Source organism: Aricia agestis, chromosome 10 (assembly GCF_905147365.1).
Source record: "Aricia agestis chromosome 10, ilAriAges1.1, whole genome shotgun sequence".
Classification (NCBI taxonomy): Eukaryota; Metazoa; Arthropoda; class Insecta; order Lepidoptera; family Lycaenidae; genus Aricia; species Aricia agestis.
The window spans coordinates 15,286,883-15,308,460 of record NC_056415.1 but is presented as its reverse complement, the minus strand read 5'-3'; the positions used below and the strand labels follow the sequence as shown (position 1 = coordinate 15,308,460).

The 21,578-nt window shown below is 37.7% G+C and overlaps 1 protein-coding gene and 1 long non-coding RNA gene across 2 annotated transcripts in view; one reads left to right on the top strand and one right to left on the bottom strand.

The window, feature by feature from the left end:
- LOC121731258 (cardioacceleratory peptide receptor-like) overlaps positions 1-11,977 on the top strand; it is a 30,897-nt gene extending 18,920 nt beyond the window's left edge. The window contains exons 8-10 of the mRNA XM_042120621.1: positions 7,498-7,678; positions 9,905-10,028; positions 11,682-11,977. Coding sequence (XP_041976555.1) covers positions 7,498-7,678; positions 9,905-10,028; positions 11,682-11,816 — 440 coding nt within the window. The 3' untranslated portion in view covers positions 11,817-11,977. The remainder of the gene's footprint in view (positions 1-7,497; positions 7,679-9,904; positions 10,029-11,681) is intronic.
- Positions 5,860-20,416, bottom strand: LOC121731260. Its single transcript, XR_006036201.1, has 3 exons — positions 20,240-20,416; positions 17,532-17,535; positions 5,860-5,869 (listed from the first exon to the last, which is right to left on the bottom strand). It is a non-coding gene; the product is annotated as an uncharacterized LOC121731260 (long non-coding RNA).
- Positions 20,417-21,578: the final 1,162 nt, after the last annotated feature.

Here is a 21,578-nt window from a genome sequence, read left to right as displayed (position 1 = left end):
CTGCGCCCTGGCAAGACCCGCTGCGGCCCGGCAACAGTGTGCTATAGCAAGCGGCGCGCGGATGTGATGCGATGCGGCCCGGCAAGCCTCGGCTCAAAATCCCCCAATGCGTTGCGCGCCAATCCGCCCCGGCACGCCCCGGCACAGTGAGCGTTAAAATCCGTCAATGCGATGCGACTCGACCCGGCAATAGTGTGCTATAGCGCATTTTGCGCTGCCCTGACCCGCCCCGGCACGCCCCGTCACACGCCGACAAAGTGTGCGCGAACCTATATTACATTGTAAGTATTATGCTCACTTTATTACATTGTAGCTACATTGTAGTCAATTAATAAAATATTAAATAAAAACCTATACAACAATTGGTTAACTTAGCTGACTTTACTTTTTGGGGTTCCGTAGCCAAATGGCAAAAACGGAACCCTTATAGATTCATCATGTCTGTCTGTCTGTCTGTCCGTCCGTATATCACAGCCACAGCTTTCCTCCGAAACTATAAGAGCTATGCTATTGAAACTTGGTAAGTACATGTAGTCTGTAAACCGCATAAAGATTTTGATACAAAAATGGAAAAATTATTAAAAATTTGAGGGGTTCCCATAGGCACAATTGAAATAAAAAAAAATCATCTTACCTATGTGTGTGGGGTATCTATGGATAGGTCTTTAAAATTATATTGAGGTTTCTATTATCATTTTTTTCTAACCTGAATAGTTAGATAGAGAGACTCTTCCAAAGTGTGGTAAAATATGTGTCCCTCTAACTTCTAATGATAAGTCTAAAAAAATATATGATGTACATTACTCTGAAAACTACCAACGAAAATTGGTTTGAACCAGATCTAGCAAGTAGTTTTTTTTATACGTCATAAATGGTAAACCTTAAACCAACAAAAAAAATTTTTTTCATCTAACCTATGCGTGTGGGGTATCTATGGATAGGTCTTCAGAAATCATAATATTGAAGTTTTTAATATAAATTTTTTCTAACCTGAATAGTTTGCGAGAGAGACTCTTTCAAAGTGGTAAATGTGTGTGCCCCCCCCCCTCTAACTTCTAAAGTAGGGGCATGATAAGTCTAAGAAAAATATATGATGTGCATTACTAACTACCAAAGAAAATTGGTTTAAACGACATCTAGCAAGTAGCTTTTATACGTCATAAATGGTACACCTTAAATTCATTTTCATTAAATCAACTTAAATATTAAAATAAACCAAATTCCTTTTAATTTCATAAAAATAAACCTTATTGCTGCTCCGGAACCCTTCATGGGCGAGTCCAACTCGCACTTGGCCGGTTTTTTATTAAACTAGCTACATCAAAGCATCTAAGTCAAAATATCATAATTGCGAGGTTACAGCTGTGTATAAGCTATGACACTTTTCGATTCAATATTTGTGTAGGATGAGCCTTGTCAGATTCAGACCTCAACTTCAGTTATTTTAGCTCTGAATTCATATAAAACTGAATCTTATATCCTCAGGATAAAGTCTCTTCTCGTACAAGTATAATTGACAGTAGGCTCAAATACCTAACTGTCAATACTTATCGGGGCCCAATAAGGTCAAGTGACACGTCTTATCCTACAACATGACCGAGGGTTTGACACTTCCAGATTATATTTTATTAACAGAGCAACCAAGGATTTCCGATGATATCATTATGGTAATGAAATGAAATTACCGATAATTATAAAAGTATTTATAGTATTTTTTACAATTGTGTTGAAGTATCACTGCAGGCTTTGCATTAACTGTATTCTAATTAGTATTCTACGTCGCAGGTAGCCTGCCACATCGTAGCTATCCCGCTACGTCGTAACTCACCTGCGTCGTCTTAGGCCTTAGCTCACCTGCGTCGTCTTAGCTCACCGGCTACCTCGTAGCTCACCTGCTACGTCGTAGCTACCCTGCTACGTGGTAGACAGCCTGCTACGTCGTAGCTAGCCTACTACGTCATAGCTGGCCTGCTACCTCGTAGCTCGCCTGCTACGTCGTAGCTCACCTGCTACGTCGTAGCTCGCCTGCTGCGTCGTAGCTCGCCTGCTACGTCGTAGCTCGCCTGCTACGTCGTAGCTCGCCTGCTACGTCGTAGCTACCCTGCCACGTGGTAGACAGCCTGCTACGTTGTAGCTAACCTACTACGTCATAGCTAGCCTGCTACCTCGTAGCTCGCCTGCTACGTCGTAGCTCACCTGCTACGTCGTAGCTCGCCTGCTACGTCGTAGCTACCCTGCCACGTGGTAGACAGCCTGCTACGTTGTAGCTAACCTACTACGTCATAGCTAGCCTGCTACCTCGTAGCTCGCCTGCTACGTCGTAGCTCACCTGCTACGTCGTAGCTCGCCTGCTACGTCGTAGCTACCCTGCCACGTGGTAGACAGCCTGCTACGTTGTAGCTAACCTACTACGTCATAGCTAGCCTGCTACCTCGTAGCTCGCCTGCTACGTCGTAGCTCACCTGCTACGTCGTAGCTCGCCTGCTACGTCGTAGCTACCCTGCTACGTGGTAGACAGCCTGCTACGTCGTAGCTAGCCTACTACGTCATATCGTCGCCCCGCACCTCCCCCGCGGGCGAAAACAAATGGGGAGAATGTGAGCCGCAAGGCTCTGGAGAGTCGCAAGACTAAGGAGAGCCGCTGCAAGGCTACGAAGAGCCGTAAGGTGGAGTCTTCTCGACCTGGCAAGGACGAGAGCAGGGGGTGCGATGAGGAGGGCTTCATACTGGTGGAGAGGCGGAAGAAGAAGCCCGCCGCCCGCAAGCATCGCGGCACCGTGCTCTATGTACCTGAGCTGCGTCTACGGAGCGATGTCCCCGCGACGCCCCTGTACATATCCCGCCTGCACTGGTCCATCGAGGTCGAAGACGTCGTGGACTATATCCAGAAGAAGACGACACTGCTCCTGAGGGTCGAGCGTCTGCAGTCTCGCCACAAGGTTAACTTTAGTTCCTTTGTGGTGAGAGTACCGACGAATCTTCTTTCGACCTTTGAGGCGCCGGAGTTCTGGACGATGGATGTGGTCCACCGGAGGTTCCGGGGGAGACTCTGGAATGAAGCGCGTTACGTAGCCGTAAACACGTGACAAAGTGTAGTTTTTAAGTGTATAATAATAATATTATGTATGTTAGTCGTTAAGGTATTTGTATTATGGGCCTAGATGCCTGAAGTAAATGGTAAAATAAATAATAAAAAAATAGCTAGCCTGCTACCTCGTAGCTCACCTGCTACGTCGTAGCTCACCTGCTACGTCGTAGCTCACCTGCTACGACGTAGTTCACCTGCTACGTCGTAGCTACCCTGCTACGTGGTAGACAGCCTGCTACGTCGTAGCTAACCTACTACGTCATAGCTAGCCTGCTACCTCGTAGCTCACCTGCTACGTCGTAGCTCACCTGCTACGTCGTAGCTCACCTGCTACGTCGTAGCTCACCTGCTACGTCGTAGCTCGCCTGCTACGTCGTAGCTCGCCTGCTACGTCGTAGCTCGCCTGCTACGTCGTAGCTCGCCTGCTACGTCGTAGCTACCCTGCTACGTGGTAGACAGCCTGCTACGTCGTAGCTCGCCTGCTACGTCGTAGCTACCCTGCTACGTGGTAGACAGCCTGCTACGTCGTAGCTCACCTACTACGTCATAGCTAGCCTGCTACCTCGTAGCTCACCTGCTACGTCGTAGCTCACCTGCTACGTCGTAGCTCGCCTGCTACGTCGTCGCTCGCCTGCTACGTCGTAGCTCACCTGCTACATCGTATCTCGCATATTATTACGACGTAGCTAGCCTACTGCATCGTAGTTGCAACTTAGTATGGATGAATCATTACACGCTGACGACTCACTATAAGCCTAATGTCTATAGACTATTAAAACAACTCTCTCTATAAATCTCCTTGAAAAACAACATCTAAAAATATATTTTAAAGTATATTCAAGGAATAACAAAATTACCATTTAATGTAACAAACTGAGTTTTCTTGCCCTAAGCGATAAAAAATACCCCGATACCCGGTTCGCCATTAGGGTTAAGTGACCAAAAAGGTTATAATGCGTCACATGACCGCCCCGAGCGGTCCTCGTAAAATGCAGATTTCATAACCATTTTAATGATTATAGCTTTTTATATGCATTTTAAAGTGTGTATGAGATTGATCGAAATTGGAAAGCATATTTTAAGGATATTCATTTTATGGAATACTCGTATTAGTAGACAGACTAATGGCTTAAAGCGATTTAAGTTTATTGACACCAGAAAAGCAAAGCTCTTACTAGCATTCCTTTTTTGGTGTGTGTATACTACTAGTGCTTTGGGAGTGTGATGAACAAAATTTTACATCAACTTTGTGGGGATGTATTATCCTCTCCAGCTCAGTTTGCGAAGGCATAACTCAGGGTGCTGGAAATTTGCGAAGCAACAAGATATTTATAAAGTGTTCTAGGGTGCAATATTACCTACCTTAATATTCCCTGCGACTGGCGAGGAAAGACTTCCTCAGTGACGGTTTAATATTACTAGCTATTTCACCGAGCTTTGCTCGGTATTCGATAGAACACGAATAAAATGACATTTTCTAAAAATGATTCCTAGGTAGATCGATTTTCGCCCCCGAAACCCCCTATATACTAAATTTCATGAAAATCTTTGAAGCCGATTTCGAGATTCCAAATATAATTATATACAAGAATTGCCCGTTTAAAGATACTAGAGATCGCCCAATGGTCGAAATTCGACCTTAGTTTCAACAACATTAGGACTACTACCTACCTATATTTTGTAAAAATATTGACTTTATCATTTTTTTTCAACTCTTGTCTCTGGAACTTAGCTGATCTCAGACTAGCCGTGTAAGCATTGTCTAAGAGTATCTTTGATTCAATAAAAGAAACTATAAATCCGTTTTCAATTTGTCAACTTGTCGTCAACAGACTTCAACCATAAATAAAAGCGTATAATTCGTATGTATAGGCTTGTCACTCAAAAATCTGGCATTTCTCATGTGTGTGTGTTGTAGTGTGTGTTATGTTTTATTTAAAAAAATTTATGATAAAAGCTTAATTTCAAAATAATATTAGTTCGATGCACTCCTTCAAAATATAAACTATAACTGTGCAAAATTTCATGCACGTACGTTTCCCCATTTTTCGTAAAAAGGGTTACAAAGTTTTTCGTTCGCGTATTAATATTATGATGATGATGATGATGATAAGATTAATAGCGTATCAAGCAGAATAGTTTTTAATATGTTATTCATATTTGAACTTCAGCAACGCCACTCTGTTTTGATTCTTTTGCATTTATTTAATATAGCAATTAATTCGACATTTAAATACTGAATTTCTTTAATGTGGTTCATATTACATCCATAATGAGCTTTCATTAGGTCCATAACACCAAGTTAAATCGAAATAGTTTTGCTCAAAGGGTCTCGCAGCTTCGTCAAATTCGAGTTTACCTTAATTCATCGACTATTTAGCAATATGTGTCGTTGGCAAGCCGTGGGCGTATAAAACGAATAACAACCGATTGGGGATATATTAATATTGACAAAGGAAGGATACGCCCTGGAAAACATTAATCATAAAACATCTTTTTATCGGCAATATTCATGACAATAAAAAATATTTACAAATACATTTAATAATACAATTATTGGAGACGTAAGTAGATGAAGTGGAAAAGTAACATTATACAGCTCAAGGGCAATTACTCATTCTGTCTATCTGTCTCCAGACTGTAACTCAAGAACGACCACTGTTGCCGCTATAATAACAAATACTGAAAACAAAATAAAATTAATATTTAGGGGGGCTCCCATTCAACAAACGTGATTTTTTGCCTTTTTTGCTCTATATCAATAATAGCAACAGGTAGGTACTTAGTTTTTTTTACAAGTCCTAAGTTGTACGTGCACTATAATATTTAATAATAATTTTAAAATAAATTAAAAAATTAAGGGGGGCTCCCATGCAAAAAAAACAATTTTTGGGCTAATTTTGCTCTATAATGGTACGGAACCCTTCGTGCGAGAGTCCGACTCGCACTTGGCCGATTTTTAACCTTATAATTTGAACAACTTTTAGGTTACCTACTTCATCATCTGGCTAATATAATATCTGGCTGTACCATAAAGTTAATATACCTAGCGGAATAGAGCAACAATCTCGAGCTGTCAAACGTAACCAAAATTGGTTTTCATCTGTGTGAAAAATATGTGTACGTATACACTTACACAAGCATGATTGAACATGAATTCTATGAGATTAAATTGTCAACGTACGGCACGGGCCGACTGGACGTCGAAAAGAGAGTGCTGCTTGACAGCAACACTCTGTATCACACGTCTCTTTTTACCACGCAGTGGTACTGATAGTGACATCTCTCTTGCTCAGGCCTTTGTTTCTCTATTCCGCTAGGTATATTAACTTTATGGGCTGTACCTAAAAAAAAACTTTTTTTTTATGACAAATAATTTTCACGGTCCTAAAGCCTCCATTTTTGAAAAAAAAAAAACGAAAACTTGACTTACCCACTACATCTACGTACGTCTTAAATTATTTTAATGTGGTTGTATAACACAAAATATGTTTACTTAGATTGAGACTAGACGACGTGTTGTATATTGTCTGCTTTGGACGTGTTAATAAAGAATTATAATTATTAACACACATCATAGATACAGAGGTAGTTTTAGGATAATATTTTCACATCAATGACAAGCATTCAATTTGGCTTGTCTGCAAATGCGACCGCCATACTTAAAGTTCAAGACTTATTCTTAGTTTCTTCTGCTCCTTTTTGTATTTGGAGTAGTTATTTTAAGCACAGATTAGTAAATAGTTACCACGCACAACTATAGCCTAATTGACAACTTAAATAAATATTTAAAAAAAAACAATGTTCAAAACGCCCTATCCTTACGCCAGTAAAACATGTCAACATCTACACAGCCCCTGGGACATACATATTATGTTTTCGGAATACCTGACTAATATTATGTAAAAAGGCTGTATCAAATACTGTGCTACACCCATCCCAAAACGATGTAACAAATGAGATTCATATTTTTGTCAATCTTCGTTATTTTATGGCTAAGTGCTTTTTTATTACTCGTTTTTACTAACCACGGGCGTATGTGACGTGATGTCAAAAGAGTTTATTGAGTTTAATGTAGTATTTAAAAGTATTTTAACACTTTCCAATTTTGTTACGTCGCGATGCATTGTTTTGTGTTTTGGTACGTTACTAGTTTAAATATACTTTTTATTTCTACTTTCATAACTCTCTTTAATTTGTACAGTAACAAACCAAGATTTTACGAACTAGAAAATGCTAGACATGTAGGAAGTTATGTTTTGCGGTAAACTTTATTTTTAATTATTTTTTTTAACTTTTGCACGTTGTCGTAAGTACAAAGGCGGGTTAATACCTCGTGGTATTTTTAGTGTGCAGCAAAACAAAAATACCTAGTATGTCTATATCTTATCTAATATTTTTGTCCTCAGTATTCGTGTTCTGCTGGTCACCCTACATGATCTTCGACCTGCTGCAAGTGTACGGCTACGTGCCCGACACGCAAGCCAACATCGCCATCGCGTCACTCATACAGAGCCTGGCGCCGCTCAACTCCGCCGCCAACCCCGTTATATACTTCATATTCTCCAGCCGGATATTCCTCAGCTTGAGGTAAGACGATAAGAGGTCTTCCTCAACTTTAGGCAAGCAGCTATGTGCCTGACACGCAAGCCAACATAGCCATAGCATTTGTCTGCAGCTAACCCCGTTATATACTTTCTCCAGCCGGATATTCCTCAGTGTGAGGTAAGTTCTTCCTCAATTTCAGGCATAAGGCTATGTGCCTGACACGCAAGCCAACACCGCCATCGCGACACTCATACAGAGCCTGGCACTGCTCAAATCCGCTGCAAACCCCGTTATATACTTCATATTCTCCAGCCGGATATTGCCCAGTTTGAGGTAAGATCTTCCTCATTTTAGGCGAGCATCTATTAAGCCACTTCATATTCTCCAGCCAGATGCTTGAGATAAGTTCTTCCTCAGTTTTAGACAAGCATCTATTAAGCCTTACACGCAAGTCAACATCGCCATCGCGTCGCTAATACAGAGCCTGGCGCCCCTCAACTCCGCTGCAAACCCCGTTATATACTTACAGCCGCATATTCTTCAGTTTGAGGTAAGTTCTTCCACGGTTTCAGGCGAACGACAAAGTGAGTCTTACGTAAGACAACATCACGGATATATAAAGGACTTTCCTCAATTTCAGGAAAGTTACTCGGTTTTGCATAACCTTAAAGCTTGTTTATATAATAATTATCTGCTAGTGTTAATTGCAATAATTGATATTAATTAATCAATTTCATTAATTAAATTAAAATGAACCATTCTGATGTTAATTATGATAGTAAAGTTATTTATAGAAATTAATTGCGGTGTGTGGCAACATTTGGAGATTTAATTTAATATTGGCATAAATGATTTGTTGGGCACAGCGCGTATAGATTAATTAATTAACGAGAGTAATTGATCGTTATGGCGGCCATATTTTGACGTCAGCATACTCCGTTCAGATTTATTTTACCTCCAAGATTCTGATGCTATGTTTAGTATGAATTTCGTTCTTTTCACTTCTAAAATATAACATTGGTTTTGTAACAATTATCTTGCATTTATAGTGAGATAGGACAGTAAAAAAGCAAAAAGTGTGCATCGTTAACTATGTCCTTGTTTTGTTAGAACTTTATAAAAGTAAAAAAAAAAATGTTTTGTTTCTAACTCTTTCCACACTAATGAAACAACAATAGACCCACTACACAAAGGAAGGAAGTCAGTTAAGAGAAAAACTTTCGCGCTTCCTTTCTCATTTTATTCTTTCAAAGCTCATTGAATGAACGTTAAACTTATGATGCAATGAAAGAAAACTCGAGTAAACCCAAACTTCTAAACTGTCCATAAATTAGATTAACCAAAGATACTTTCTGAAGTTATAGCTGGAGGAAATAAGTACTGGCAAGTTTGGAGTGCACCAATAAAAATGTTAGCCAAGTTCTTTTAAAAATATTGTTCACATCTCTTGAGATGAAACTTGAGAGCGGATAAAAGTATTACTTGAGTATGAAACCAATTTACTAAATACTAGTTATTAAATACGTACATCATGTTGGTTTGCTTTATTCTTTAAGGGGGCGACTAACCCTAAAGTGTCGATTTTATAATTCATTTTTATACTTGAAAATAATTCCAGAATTGTTTCATTTTCTAAAATTAGATATTACATTATATTTCCGAGAATTCGATCTGAGCAAAAATACGATATCTTAAAATTTTCTCGATAGAAAAAAATCACAAAGATGCGTCTAATTTTTACAAATTTTTCATTTATTGCCATAACCGTGCATTGAACTAAGTTAATATTTTAACTCATTATATAAAATTCTATCATTGAGAGATCGACCTAGCGGATTTTTAAAATGTTGTATATTTATCGAGTTATTGAGAAAAAACTAATTTGGCGATGAATCCGCGTCGTCCTTTTTCACCTGGCATATGAAAGACGGGCGTGAGAGTGAAGAAAGAAGGACGATGTTTGATTTTTTGGGTTAGTCGCCCTCTTAACGGACAATACAAGACTGTGTTTTCTTTATTAAACTTCTGAACCACTTCTGAACCTTGTGACATAGAAAATACCCTTTTTCACAGAGAATCCCAGTTCTAACTGTAATTGCTATGTCATTTTCACGTAAAGATTTTTGCGTTAGGGATCTCATGCTAAAGACAAGAATAATTTGAGTCCAAAACTAAGTTCCAAAAAATATCAGATGCTATTTTAATTGTTTGTCAAACTTTTATAAAGACCATATTATACTAGAGATTAATAAACCAACTTCCTTTCAGAAATATACCTCCATATAAGTGGCTGTGGTGTATCGCCCCGGAGGAGGTTGGTGGGGAGTCACGTGCTCATACCGAACTGTTCACGTCGTCCCACCGCAGGACTCGGCATGAGCTCACCTTTAGGGTATGTAGACTGTGTCAATTTCCTCAACTAGTGGCTTGGTGATAGAGTTACAAGTAAGAGCGAAGAGGAACATTGCGGTGCGTCTCCGCAATACTTTCACCGCTGCGGTAAAACAACGTAAGGGCTAGGCCACAACATTGCGTTACGGCGCCGCATCTTAAAAATCTAGGACGTCGCAGAAAGCAGAAACGAAAATTTCATCGGAAACGTCAGCGATATTTCCGATGAAATTTTTGCGTTGTAACAACGCATTGCATTTCTGTGCGATTTTGGTTTTGCGATATGACGCCGCATCGCGACGCGGTGTTGTAGCCTGGCCATACAATCAAATCAAAGTCGCTTGTCGCTCCAAGGCTTTCAGAGGGGCTATTTTAATGATGCTTCACTTGTTTGTTTGTATTATATTAATCTACTTAAATACGTACCGACAAAACAAACAGTCGGTAAATTACAAAAATGAACATAACTACTACCTACAACTATACATACAAACTTAAAGCACGCGGGTTTTAATAAGTTCGCGAACTTACTCGGCTCGCGTCGGTGACACACGAGAATCGCTCACACTGGATTACCATGCCCCCAGGCTTGCGGCTCGCGGCTCTTAATCGACACACAGGCGATTAAGATCGTCGAGCCATAAGTCCGCACGTCTGTCACCCCCTCAACAGTTTATCTATTGTCCTCATAACCGAAGCTATCACCCAATACATATTTTTAACTTTACTGTAAGACTATTATTAAATTTTCAAAAGAACAAAACTTGGTCAACAAAAAACAAAAAAGTAGAATAGCAACCGTTTACGAGACCGCGACATTGAATAAAACAGCTAAATATTTCTCTGCGAATAAGTATATCACAAGCACAACTAACCTACTTTCCAAGCCGTAATGATAATGTTCTTTTCTAATGGACATTAATATTTTTTTATGTCCACTTAGATACTATAATACTAAAGTGGTAATATTATGATATAATTACCTATATACTGCAGTCCGTCCGCTGGAGAGAGAGTAATTTATACGTGGGAGAGCCATGCTTCGGCACGAATGGGCCGGCTCGACCGGAGAAATACCACGTTCTCACAGAAAACCGGCGTGAAACAGCGCTAGCGCTGTGTTTCGCCGAGTGAGTGAGTTTACCGGAGGCCCAATCCCCTACCCTATTTCCTTCCCTACCCTCCCAAATTCCCTTCCCATCCCTACCCTCCCCTATTACCCTATTCCCTCTTAAAAGGCCGGCAACGCACCTGCAGCTCTTCTGATGCTGCGAGTGTCCATGGGCGACGGAAGTTGCTTTCCATCAGGTGATCCGTTTGCTCGTTTGCCCCCTTATTTCATAAAAATAAAAAATTTGAAAAAGGCCCAACGCTACTGGTTTCTTTCAATAGTCGTTGCAATCTCTAAAGAACTTTTGCTAGGACTTGTCGTGATGTGCATTGACTGAATAACAAAACAGTATTTTTATTTTAGTTATCTGGTTCAAACAAACAGTGTCACAATTATGTTGTTTAAAAAAACATGGCCGGCTTTTATCTGAATACGTTGAACACATTTTTTCGTACGTTTCTGAAGTATTTTCCAGCCCTTGTTGAATAGACGTACCGTCAATGCATACCCTCATGATGCCAATACACTTATTTTTTATTTTAGGTAAAAGACGACAGTCTGAAATATCCAAGGCGAGTTCATCAGTTCAACAGCAGCTCGCGTAAAGTCCGACTTCACTTACCAGATGGTACCAACAACAACTGTCAGCCGAGGATCAGGGAGGATACGTTCCTGTAGGGACAAAAAGACTGTAAAATAATTTATGAAACAACTCCACGTGCCAGATGGTACCAACTACAACTGTCCAAGCAAGAAATTCCGTCTAACTGTTCAAGGTACAACTTCACGTGGCAGATGGTACAATTTCGCCTACATGATGATACCAACAACAACTGTCAGCCGATGATCAGGGAGCCTATGTTCCTTCAGGTACAAGAAATTCCGTGTAGCTGTTCAAGAAAGGTACATTCGCCTCATAGTAGTACAAAAACTGAATGCTCCTGTAGGGACAAGTTATAGTTACCTACAACAGTGTATGCAAGGAACACCTCCACGTGCAAAATTGTATCAACAACTGTCAGCCGAGGATCAGGGAAGATACGAGGTAGGGACAAGTAGCTCCTTACAACAGTCGGTCCAGGGTACAATTTCATGTGACATATTATAACTGCCAGCCAAGAATCAGAAAGGAAACTTTCCTCCAAGTAGTACTTTATAAACATTTTTACAACACCACCGGCCCCATTAAACCCCAATCAGGCACTAGCAATTTCTGTCTACCACTATTACTACCACTTGTCCCTAATACAGTTCCATAATAGGGACACTACTTATCCTTAAGTTTGCAAAAGATACAGCTTGTCTCCTGCTTACTACAACTAGCTAGATCATCACATGTTCCTGTATAAATACTTTTCAGTTGAATAAAATATTCCTGACATTTTTGCCCAAAAGAAAAAGCCGAAAACCCGAATTTGTTTCCTTTACTTATTGTTCTCCTTATCTCTCTTTAAATTATTTATTCAACAAACTTTACCGACACGACGGGCTACCGTTTGCTTTTAAGTAAATAATACATTTTTAAGTTGAATCGAAACTGTGTCATAGTATTTTATACTATTACTGTGTTGGTCTTGTTCTGTTATTCTCATTTCATGAAAACCATGAAATATATAAGTATTACTTTCATGAAATTATTAAAACGTTTACCTTTTTTTCGACGACCTCTGTGGCTCAGTGGTGAGCGCGTTGGTAGCTCAAGCCGGGGGTCGCGGGTTCGAATCCCGTCGACGGAACAAAAAGTTTTTCAAAGTTCCTGGGTCATGGATGTGTATTAAATATGTGTATCATATTATTAAAAAGTATTAAATATATATCCGTTGTCTGGTACCTATAACACAAGTCCTTCAGGTACTTACCACGGGGCCAGACTGACGTGGTGTGAAGCGTCGATATATATTATTATTATTATTATATTACTTAATTTAGTGCATTTAATATTTAAATAAGTACGACATAATAACTTTTTTATTCTGCTTAGTAAAATATTTTTAATTTTCATATAATACGTAATTTTGTTTTAGGCCTTGTAAATAATGTCTGATAATACCATTTTTTGTTATTGATTGTAGATAATATGTGTAAAAATTGTAAATATACTGGAAACAAAAACAGATAAAAAAAATATTGTAGACACTGCATCACTTGCAGGTACTTTTATTCGTATCTGCAAAGCACCATAGAAACGGTTTCTTTCTATATAAGAATAGACAAAGTGACAGACCAAGGGAATCCGCCATTTTGTCACTAAAATATGTCCCGTTTCTAATGTTATGTTATGCTATGTTGTCTTGTAGGTACGATGATGGTACTCAGTGTTTCACTTTTGGAACTTATTGCCATCAAAGTGGTACACAATATGATCCTCCGGTGACTGTGTTTTTTTGTCCCTTTGAATTTCGACCTTTTAATTTTTTCACAACAAATTACAATAAAACATTTTTTATGTAATCTAGCGACAGCCGGACCTTCGTATTTTTTTAAAATTTGAAAGTTAACCGGTTTATGACCCCTATTATATTATGTAGAGCTAAGAACGGCAAGCAACTATGGAGTTTCGGTGGCGGTTACTTTAGGAGGTATCCAGTTTTGAAGGTCTAAAGGAAAACTTTCGGCTTTTATAAAATAACGAAAGTTAGATTTCATATTTTAAATAAGAGTAAGAACTATTATTTAAAAAAAATGTGTAGATATGCTTGTCAATCTATTTTAGGTTTAATTATTTTCAGTACTTGTAAAATACTTTAAAATAAGATTTTTATTGTAGTGAGTGAGATTACAGGGATAATTTAGACGAAATGGATATTTTTTTAATAAATATCTACAATTTTGTATAACGATGTAGATTTCGAACCAATATTAGACATTGCCATTCAAAATTTCGTGAAAACAACCAGTTGATCATTTTATTTCCTATAATGCCTACTTTAAATAAAAGAAACTTTAGGGGCGTCCACAAATTACGTGAGGTGTTTAGGGGGGGGGGGGGGGGGTTTATCTCACGTTGGGGAGAGGGGGGTCTCAGAAAATCTCACGTAATTACTATTTTGGTCCATTTCATCCAGATTGTACGTATGCTTAAAATTTAATCGTAAGAGTAATCGTCATACGATTAAGATCATTCACAAATTCGTTCCAAAGAAAATCTACTGACTGTCAATCCAAACGTTTAGGTACGTAAGAAACAGACATTTTAAAAAATCTCACGAAATCTCACCAGGAGGGAGGGGTCAAAAAATTTAAATAAAACACCTCACGTAATTTGTGGACACTACAACAATAATTAATATTATACGAGTCTTTTCAGCGATTTAATGTAATATATATTAATTTGATGGGTCATAATAATAATACACAGTATACTAATTGTGTAAGGATAATTTTGTTTATTCTCCGTGCCAAAGGAGTGTAACTCCAGTCTTTAACGTGTAAATGTAGTAAAAGGTTCTTTATACGTTGTAAAATAATAAATGTACGTTAAAATATTTCTTGTTTTACTTACTAACCTCCATAAATATTTTTTGAAACGAGCAAACATGTCACCTGATGGACAGTAACTACCGTGGCCAATGGACACTGACAACATCAAAAAATTGCAGGTGCGTTTAGTATTAAGAAGAGAGAACACGCCCTATTCTTGAAGGTTTGTAGGTCTTATTGGTCCTGACTTATAAAAAAAAATCCAGAATATTGCAAATTATTTAAATAAGTGACTCAAATAACAAATTATTATTGTTAATTTAACCATAGGCTTAATATATACTATAATAAGTCTATGATTATAACACCCCTCTTTTTTGTCCGGGGTTAAAAATGTCAAATTCAGTTTTTGAATATTGAATCTCAGCGCTATGATGGTTGAGCAACATTTTGTACAATTTTAAATTTTTAGTAAACCAATACTTATAATAACACTTTTTTATAATATAAAATTTTCGTGTCACAATGTTATGTACCCGTACTCCTCCGAAACGGCTTTACTGATTTTTATCAATTTTTATAATATTATGCATATTCAGTAGGTCTGAGAATCGGCTACTGGCAACTTTTTATATTGATAAGTGCATTTGTTGAAATAATTGTAAATTATTACAAATCGAGACTGACGGCGACAATGATATTCTTTGAGTTTTTCATATAATATCATTGGACGGCGACCATTGTTTGTGCGACGAGATAGCGACGCGATTGACGTTGCCATGGTGCCATACTTATTTAGTCACTTCAATAAAATAAGGCGAAATACTTTATATGGCAAAACTACGGTTGCTGGGACAGCTAGTTATAATATTATAATACTAGAAAATAGAAATAGCATATTATACCACATTGTACATATTAAAAACAATATACAGAAAGAAAAACAATTCTATTTCCAAAAATATAATGCCTAATGACAGCACTACCTACAACGTTTTAGTACAGAAGTTGTAATATTACAACAAAAAGTTTGTTCCACTTTTGGCCCGGGGGGACACTGATGTTACCACTTTTACGTTAACATTTTTACGTCGCCGAGTGTAAAACTAAAATTAAATTAGTATTTTTGTCATTTTTATTTATAAAATTAGGGTAAAAACGAGCAAACGGGTCACCTGATGGAAAGCAACCACCGTCGCCCATGGACACTCGCAAAATCTGAAGAGTTGCAAATGCGTTACAATTCTTCTGATGTTGTGTGGTTGCCCTAGAAGAAATTAATTTATTGCGTAGAAACCACAAATTTGACGCATTATAAACTATCCTTATATTCTTTCCCGGACCTTAAAGTACCTTACCAAAATTTTATCAAAAAGGTTCAGCTTTTTAGGATTGAAGACCATAAGAGTTCAACATACACACTTTCAAATTAATTTTCACTATCAAAGAAGAAATTCAATGTTATAAGTTATAACTTATATTATTACATTTTAAACTTACGCGTTGCATTATAATTAAACTTTTTAATCGGGACTTAACGCGACATATTTAAGTAGTAATGCTACTACGAGTAAGTACATACTTACTCGTAGTAGCATTACTACTTAAATATGTCGCGTGTACACGAGGGGACTCTCAGTCCCCCCGTGACCACGACCGTTGCAACACGGCCGAAACGTCGAGAAAAAGTATGTACTCGTAGTAGCATTACTACTTAAATAAGTCGCGTTAAGTCCCGATTAAAAAGTTTAACTTATATCATTGGCGCAGTAATATATTATAATGTCGTTTAAAGTTACAGTTAACACTAATATTAAGCAGACAACATCCAGAAACTGGTACACATAACAGACAGAACATGGCAATGTTTCAATCTAGATTAGAGGAGATGCACTTTATCTGGCAGTGTTGCCAGTTCTCGCGTTGTTAAAACTTTTATTGGAATTTGGAGCGTTTTTACTTAGCCAAGCAATATATTTTATTGGTGCTGTTACGATAAGTCATGATTGTATAAAAACTCACGCTGCTGATGTACACTCGCGAGCAAAAAATTCGGTGCATTTGTAAATACTAGTTATCTACTAGTTTGAATGTTTGTTACTTCTTCACATCTGGACCATAAAGTTAATATACCTAGCGGAATAGAGAAACAAAGGCCTGTGCAAGAGAGATGTCACTATCAGTAACACTGCGTGGTAAAAAGAGACGTGTGATACATGACAGCAGCACTCTTTTTTTTTGACGTCCAGTCGGCACGTGCAACACGTTGACAATTTAATCTCATAGAAATCATGTTCAATCATGCTTGTGTAAGTGTATACTTACACATACTTTTACACACAGATGAAACCAATTTCGGTTTCGTTTGACAGCTCAAGATTGTTGCTCTATTCCGCTAGGTATATTAAATTTATGGTCTGGACCGATTTTAACATTTGGTATGGAGATAGTAGTTGTCCTGGATAACACACAGGCTACTTTTTACTGTAGCAAAATGTTACAATTTATTTTCTCTAATAAACCGCAGGTAACACCGCGGAGCACATATACTAGTACTGTACAATAAAATGTGATTCCATAGAAAGTTTAACCCATCAATTCCCAAGCAGCAGCTGGCCATCGCATAACAATTGAAAATCTATTGTGTCTGCGATACACACGATGGAGTTGTGTTACAATTTATTTTCTCTAATAAATCGCGGGTAACACCGCGGAGCACAAATACTAGTACTGTACAATAAAATGATTCCATAGAATGTTTAACCCATCAATCCCCAAACAATAGCCGGCCGTCGCATAACAATTGAAAATCTATTGTGTCTGCGATACCCACGGTGGAGGTGTTAATAAAATATTAAAGGTACGCAACCTTTAATATTTTATTAAACAGATTTTGTTTAAGAGGATTATAACTTTTTACTCATTAAAACAGATTTCATTAAAATAAAGTTTTTATACTATTACCACATCAACGTACCTAACACATTTGAAGTTGTCCCTACCATGATATTTCTTATGCTGAGGAAAATACTTTATGGATTAACGGCTAGATGACGTAAGCCACCGCATGTAGGGCTCTCTTGGATGTGAGCTGGTAAAGAGTCCTAAGCCCAAGGCCGGACCCGCCTATTGCGATAAGAGCAGAGTGTCCCAATAATGACCTAAAACCGTTTGTCTAACTTGACGAACGTTAGACAAACGGTCCTAGGTCACACACAGGGGACATAAAACTCAGACGACATTGAAACAACTACTTATTTTCTACTAATAGGCGATTCCATTATCGCGGGTGCTACATTTGACACACTTCTTTAAGTGTGAATAAATATGCTTCATTTTGCCTGTAGGAACCTTTGTTCCTACAGGCAAAATGAAGCATATTTATCAATAAAATATCCCTTGAAGGGATACATATTAACTAGTTTAACAATTATTTATAAATGAAAACTGCATAAAATGTATGAAGGGCCACAAAACAGGTTTGAAGTGCTGTCGCGGGTGCAACCAATTTGACCCTCCATTAAGAACTGTGATGAGTTCATATGTTTATACTGGTTAGTGCGAAACTTTTACAAAACAACTTGCCTATATTTCAAAATAGCATAAAACAAGGAAACTTTGTAACTAGATAAAAGTAATTATAGTAATAAGTACTAGAAATTATTAACATTTCTACGATCGCGGGTGCAACATCAAAATTCTCAAATCTCTTGAAGGTGAATTAAATCGTAATTCTCTAACAAAATTTAAAATTTTGGACATGGAATATGTAATTATACTATTAAGTTTGTAATAAAACTGCACCAAATTGTAGTTTTTTTAATTATCAGTTGTTTATTGGCCTAACAAAATTAATCGTCTAAATCACTAAAAACGATTGAATAGTGTAATTTATACAAAAGATTTCGACGTACTGCTGTATAACTATACAACGACTAAACATTAATTTGAAATATACCCTTTTTTAATTTAAAAATATGGGAAAAAACATCGCGTCTGTTAGATGATTTTGTTTAAAAATGCTCTAAATTATTCGAATTCCATCTTTTACCGATAAAAAATGTTTTGTTAGTAAATACACATCTTCTTACGTATATTCCAATTAAAAAATGTAACTAATGCCACATTTTAAAAATTCTCGTTGAGGGCCGTCTGTGGCGGAATGGCCCTAATATTGCTTCCTTTTTTTTTGTACATTAAGTACCAATTTCTAAAATAAGTAGCGCCCCGTTTTTCTGCTCGTGAGTGTATCCACTCAGACAATTGAGACATATTTATTAGCCAGCCATATTTTAAGATCTCAAAATTTATGGTTTTATTAGCAACGTTTGTTTTTGGCGATGGACGATGCCCCATCAATCTCGCCGACTCACATAAACAACACTATCTAATCTCCTCACTTTTCCTCTTCAAAACTTTCTTTCAATATTCGTGACTTTGTGAGAAAGTTCGATATTTCTATTATTTTCCGTCAGCGTATTATTTTGCCTTCTTGACTCAACTTACATTGGGGCAGAGTTGAAGCGACGCGTCATGCTTTTTGCCAACAGCATAATATTATTTAAGTATCTCTATTGTTCTATTATTTGAGTACGAATCGAAAATGCTACTAAAATATGCTTTATCCCAGTGCAGTACTAGATGAGCCTTAAGGCAACATGGGAAAGAAAATAAATTTAAAAAATCGGCCAAGTGCGGGTTGGACTCGTGCACGAAGGGTTCCGTACCGGAATGGAGCAAAAATAGGCCAAAAATTGTGTTTTTTGTATGGGAGCCAAAATTTGGGAGGCCAAAATTTGTGTTTTTTGTATGGAAGGAGAGAGAGTTTTGTAAGGAGGTAGATATTTCAAGTGCCTATGTGTTGCTGTTATTGATGTAAGCAAAAATAGCAAAAAAATCACGTTTGTTGTATGGGATTAAATATTTAATTTAGTTATTTTGGTTTTAGTATTTCATGTTATAGCGGCAACAGATATACACAATCTGTGAAAATTTTAGACGTCTAGCTATAGCGGTTCTTGAGTTATAATTAGCCTGAAAACACACAGACAGACAGACGGACAGAACCAGTCACATCGAGCACTTGAGTTACAGCCTGGTGACACACAGACAGACAGACGGACGGAAATCGAAGTCTTAGTAATAGGATCCCGTTTTTACCCCTTGGGTACGGAACCCTAAAAAGGCAAAACGTCAAACTAATAAAAAATGCACGGCTTACTATATAATAATTTTTTTTTTTCAAAAGTCCCTGAATTTAAATATTTACAGCCGTTTCGGGGAAACCAATTATATATAAAAGTACAAGATTTTCTCGTTTAAGGTATAAATTATAAAATGTCGAAAGATGTAGAGTCCATAAAAACGAAAATGAACCCACGATTTAGACTAACACAAACCCGCCTATGTTTGCCTCCCGATACCTATAAAACACAACACACTCCCGTACATAAAAATATTATGATCACTAAAATATAGTGATGTTTACATGAAAATAATATTATTCTAATTTCAGTTTACGACCAACTAGATCAGTTACGTGTCATAAATGTGTGAGGTGTCGCTATTTGATATTGTTGTAGAAAATCTATAAGGGCTGTTCCACACGTACAACAACAACACCACGACACGACCACAACCACACCGCGCGGTCAGGCGTATAGTTTGTATTGAAAATGAACAGCAGGGCAATCGCGCTAAATTTTTTCAACTGAAGCGCAAATGAAACTCGGACGTTGATAGACTTTTGGTACGATTCAGTATCGCGCTAACGTTTTGACAGCTAGTTGAGACGTTACTGAACCTCAGCCCAAGCGCAAGCGCTGTAAAAACAAAAAGTTGATACAATGCTACTACTACTCGCACGTTTCTGAAACGTTTCTTATATTGGTTGACAAAAATCGATGGAAAAATATAACACAAGCTATAATCAAATTATAATTATATTATAATTTGATTATAGCTTGTGTTATATTTTTCCATCGATTTTCGTCAATTTAACACACCAAAATAAGAAACGCTTATGTTTTACTTCAAGGCTGTAAAATAACACTACGGACTATTTGAGTTTGTTAAAAAGTGAATTGAATTTTGACATTATTTCTTTACATAAGTAAATGTTTTCCGCGCCACAAAAACTTTTGTCACAAGTCACAACTCACAAGTCACTATTCAACACTTAAAGTATGGCGTTTGTAAAATATAGTAAAATAAAATTATGAATTCACCTACGTAAATTAAAAACTCCAAGTAACATTCATTATTCCTTATCTACCTACTATGTACCAAAACATTAAACAACTTCACTCGTGTCATATTCATCCATATGTAATTGACCAATTAACGCATCGGAAAAAATTTGTTCATATTTAAGCCAATCAAAATTAAATCAGAAGGGCGCTGATTGGTCCGCTGCAATGTCTGTCTAAAGGTCAAACGATGTGCTTCGTTCGAGTTCCATCTAAGGTTGAGTTACGGTTGGAACGTTAGCACGATACTGAAATTTGTTCAGACGCAGCGGAACCAAACCGTAACTGAACCACAACCAAAGCAAATATGAACCTGAATTGAAACGTTTAAAAATAACGCGATTGCCCTGCAGGACAATTCACACGTACCACATTTTGTAGTCGTTACCAACAAATGACCACATTTTGTCGCGACGGTACCGCGGTGTGGTGCGGTTGTGACTTGTGGTATGTGGTGGGTTGGCCCTATCGCACGATTCATATTATGCGTCCGCGCGAAAGAACGGTGTGGCCATACATACAATTGCTTTCGGTGTTTCCGGTGCATAAGGTGCATTCCAGTTCCTGTTTATATTATTCCAGTAAGTAGCAATCAAACGCTAGATTAAGTAACTTGAACCTTTAGGATAACTTGAACCCGCTCCTACACTATTTTTTACTAGAGTTTCACATAATATATTATCTCCACTAACTTATTCGCTATCAACTTTTATAAGGAATGATAATATAATATTCCATATTATTTCATTTATTTTCCTTAAAACCAACCTCG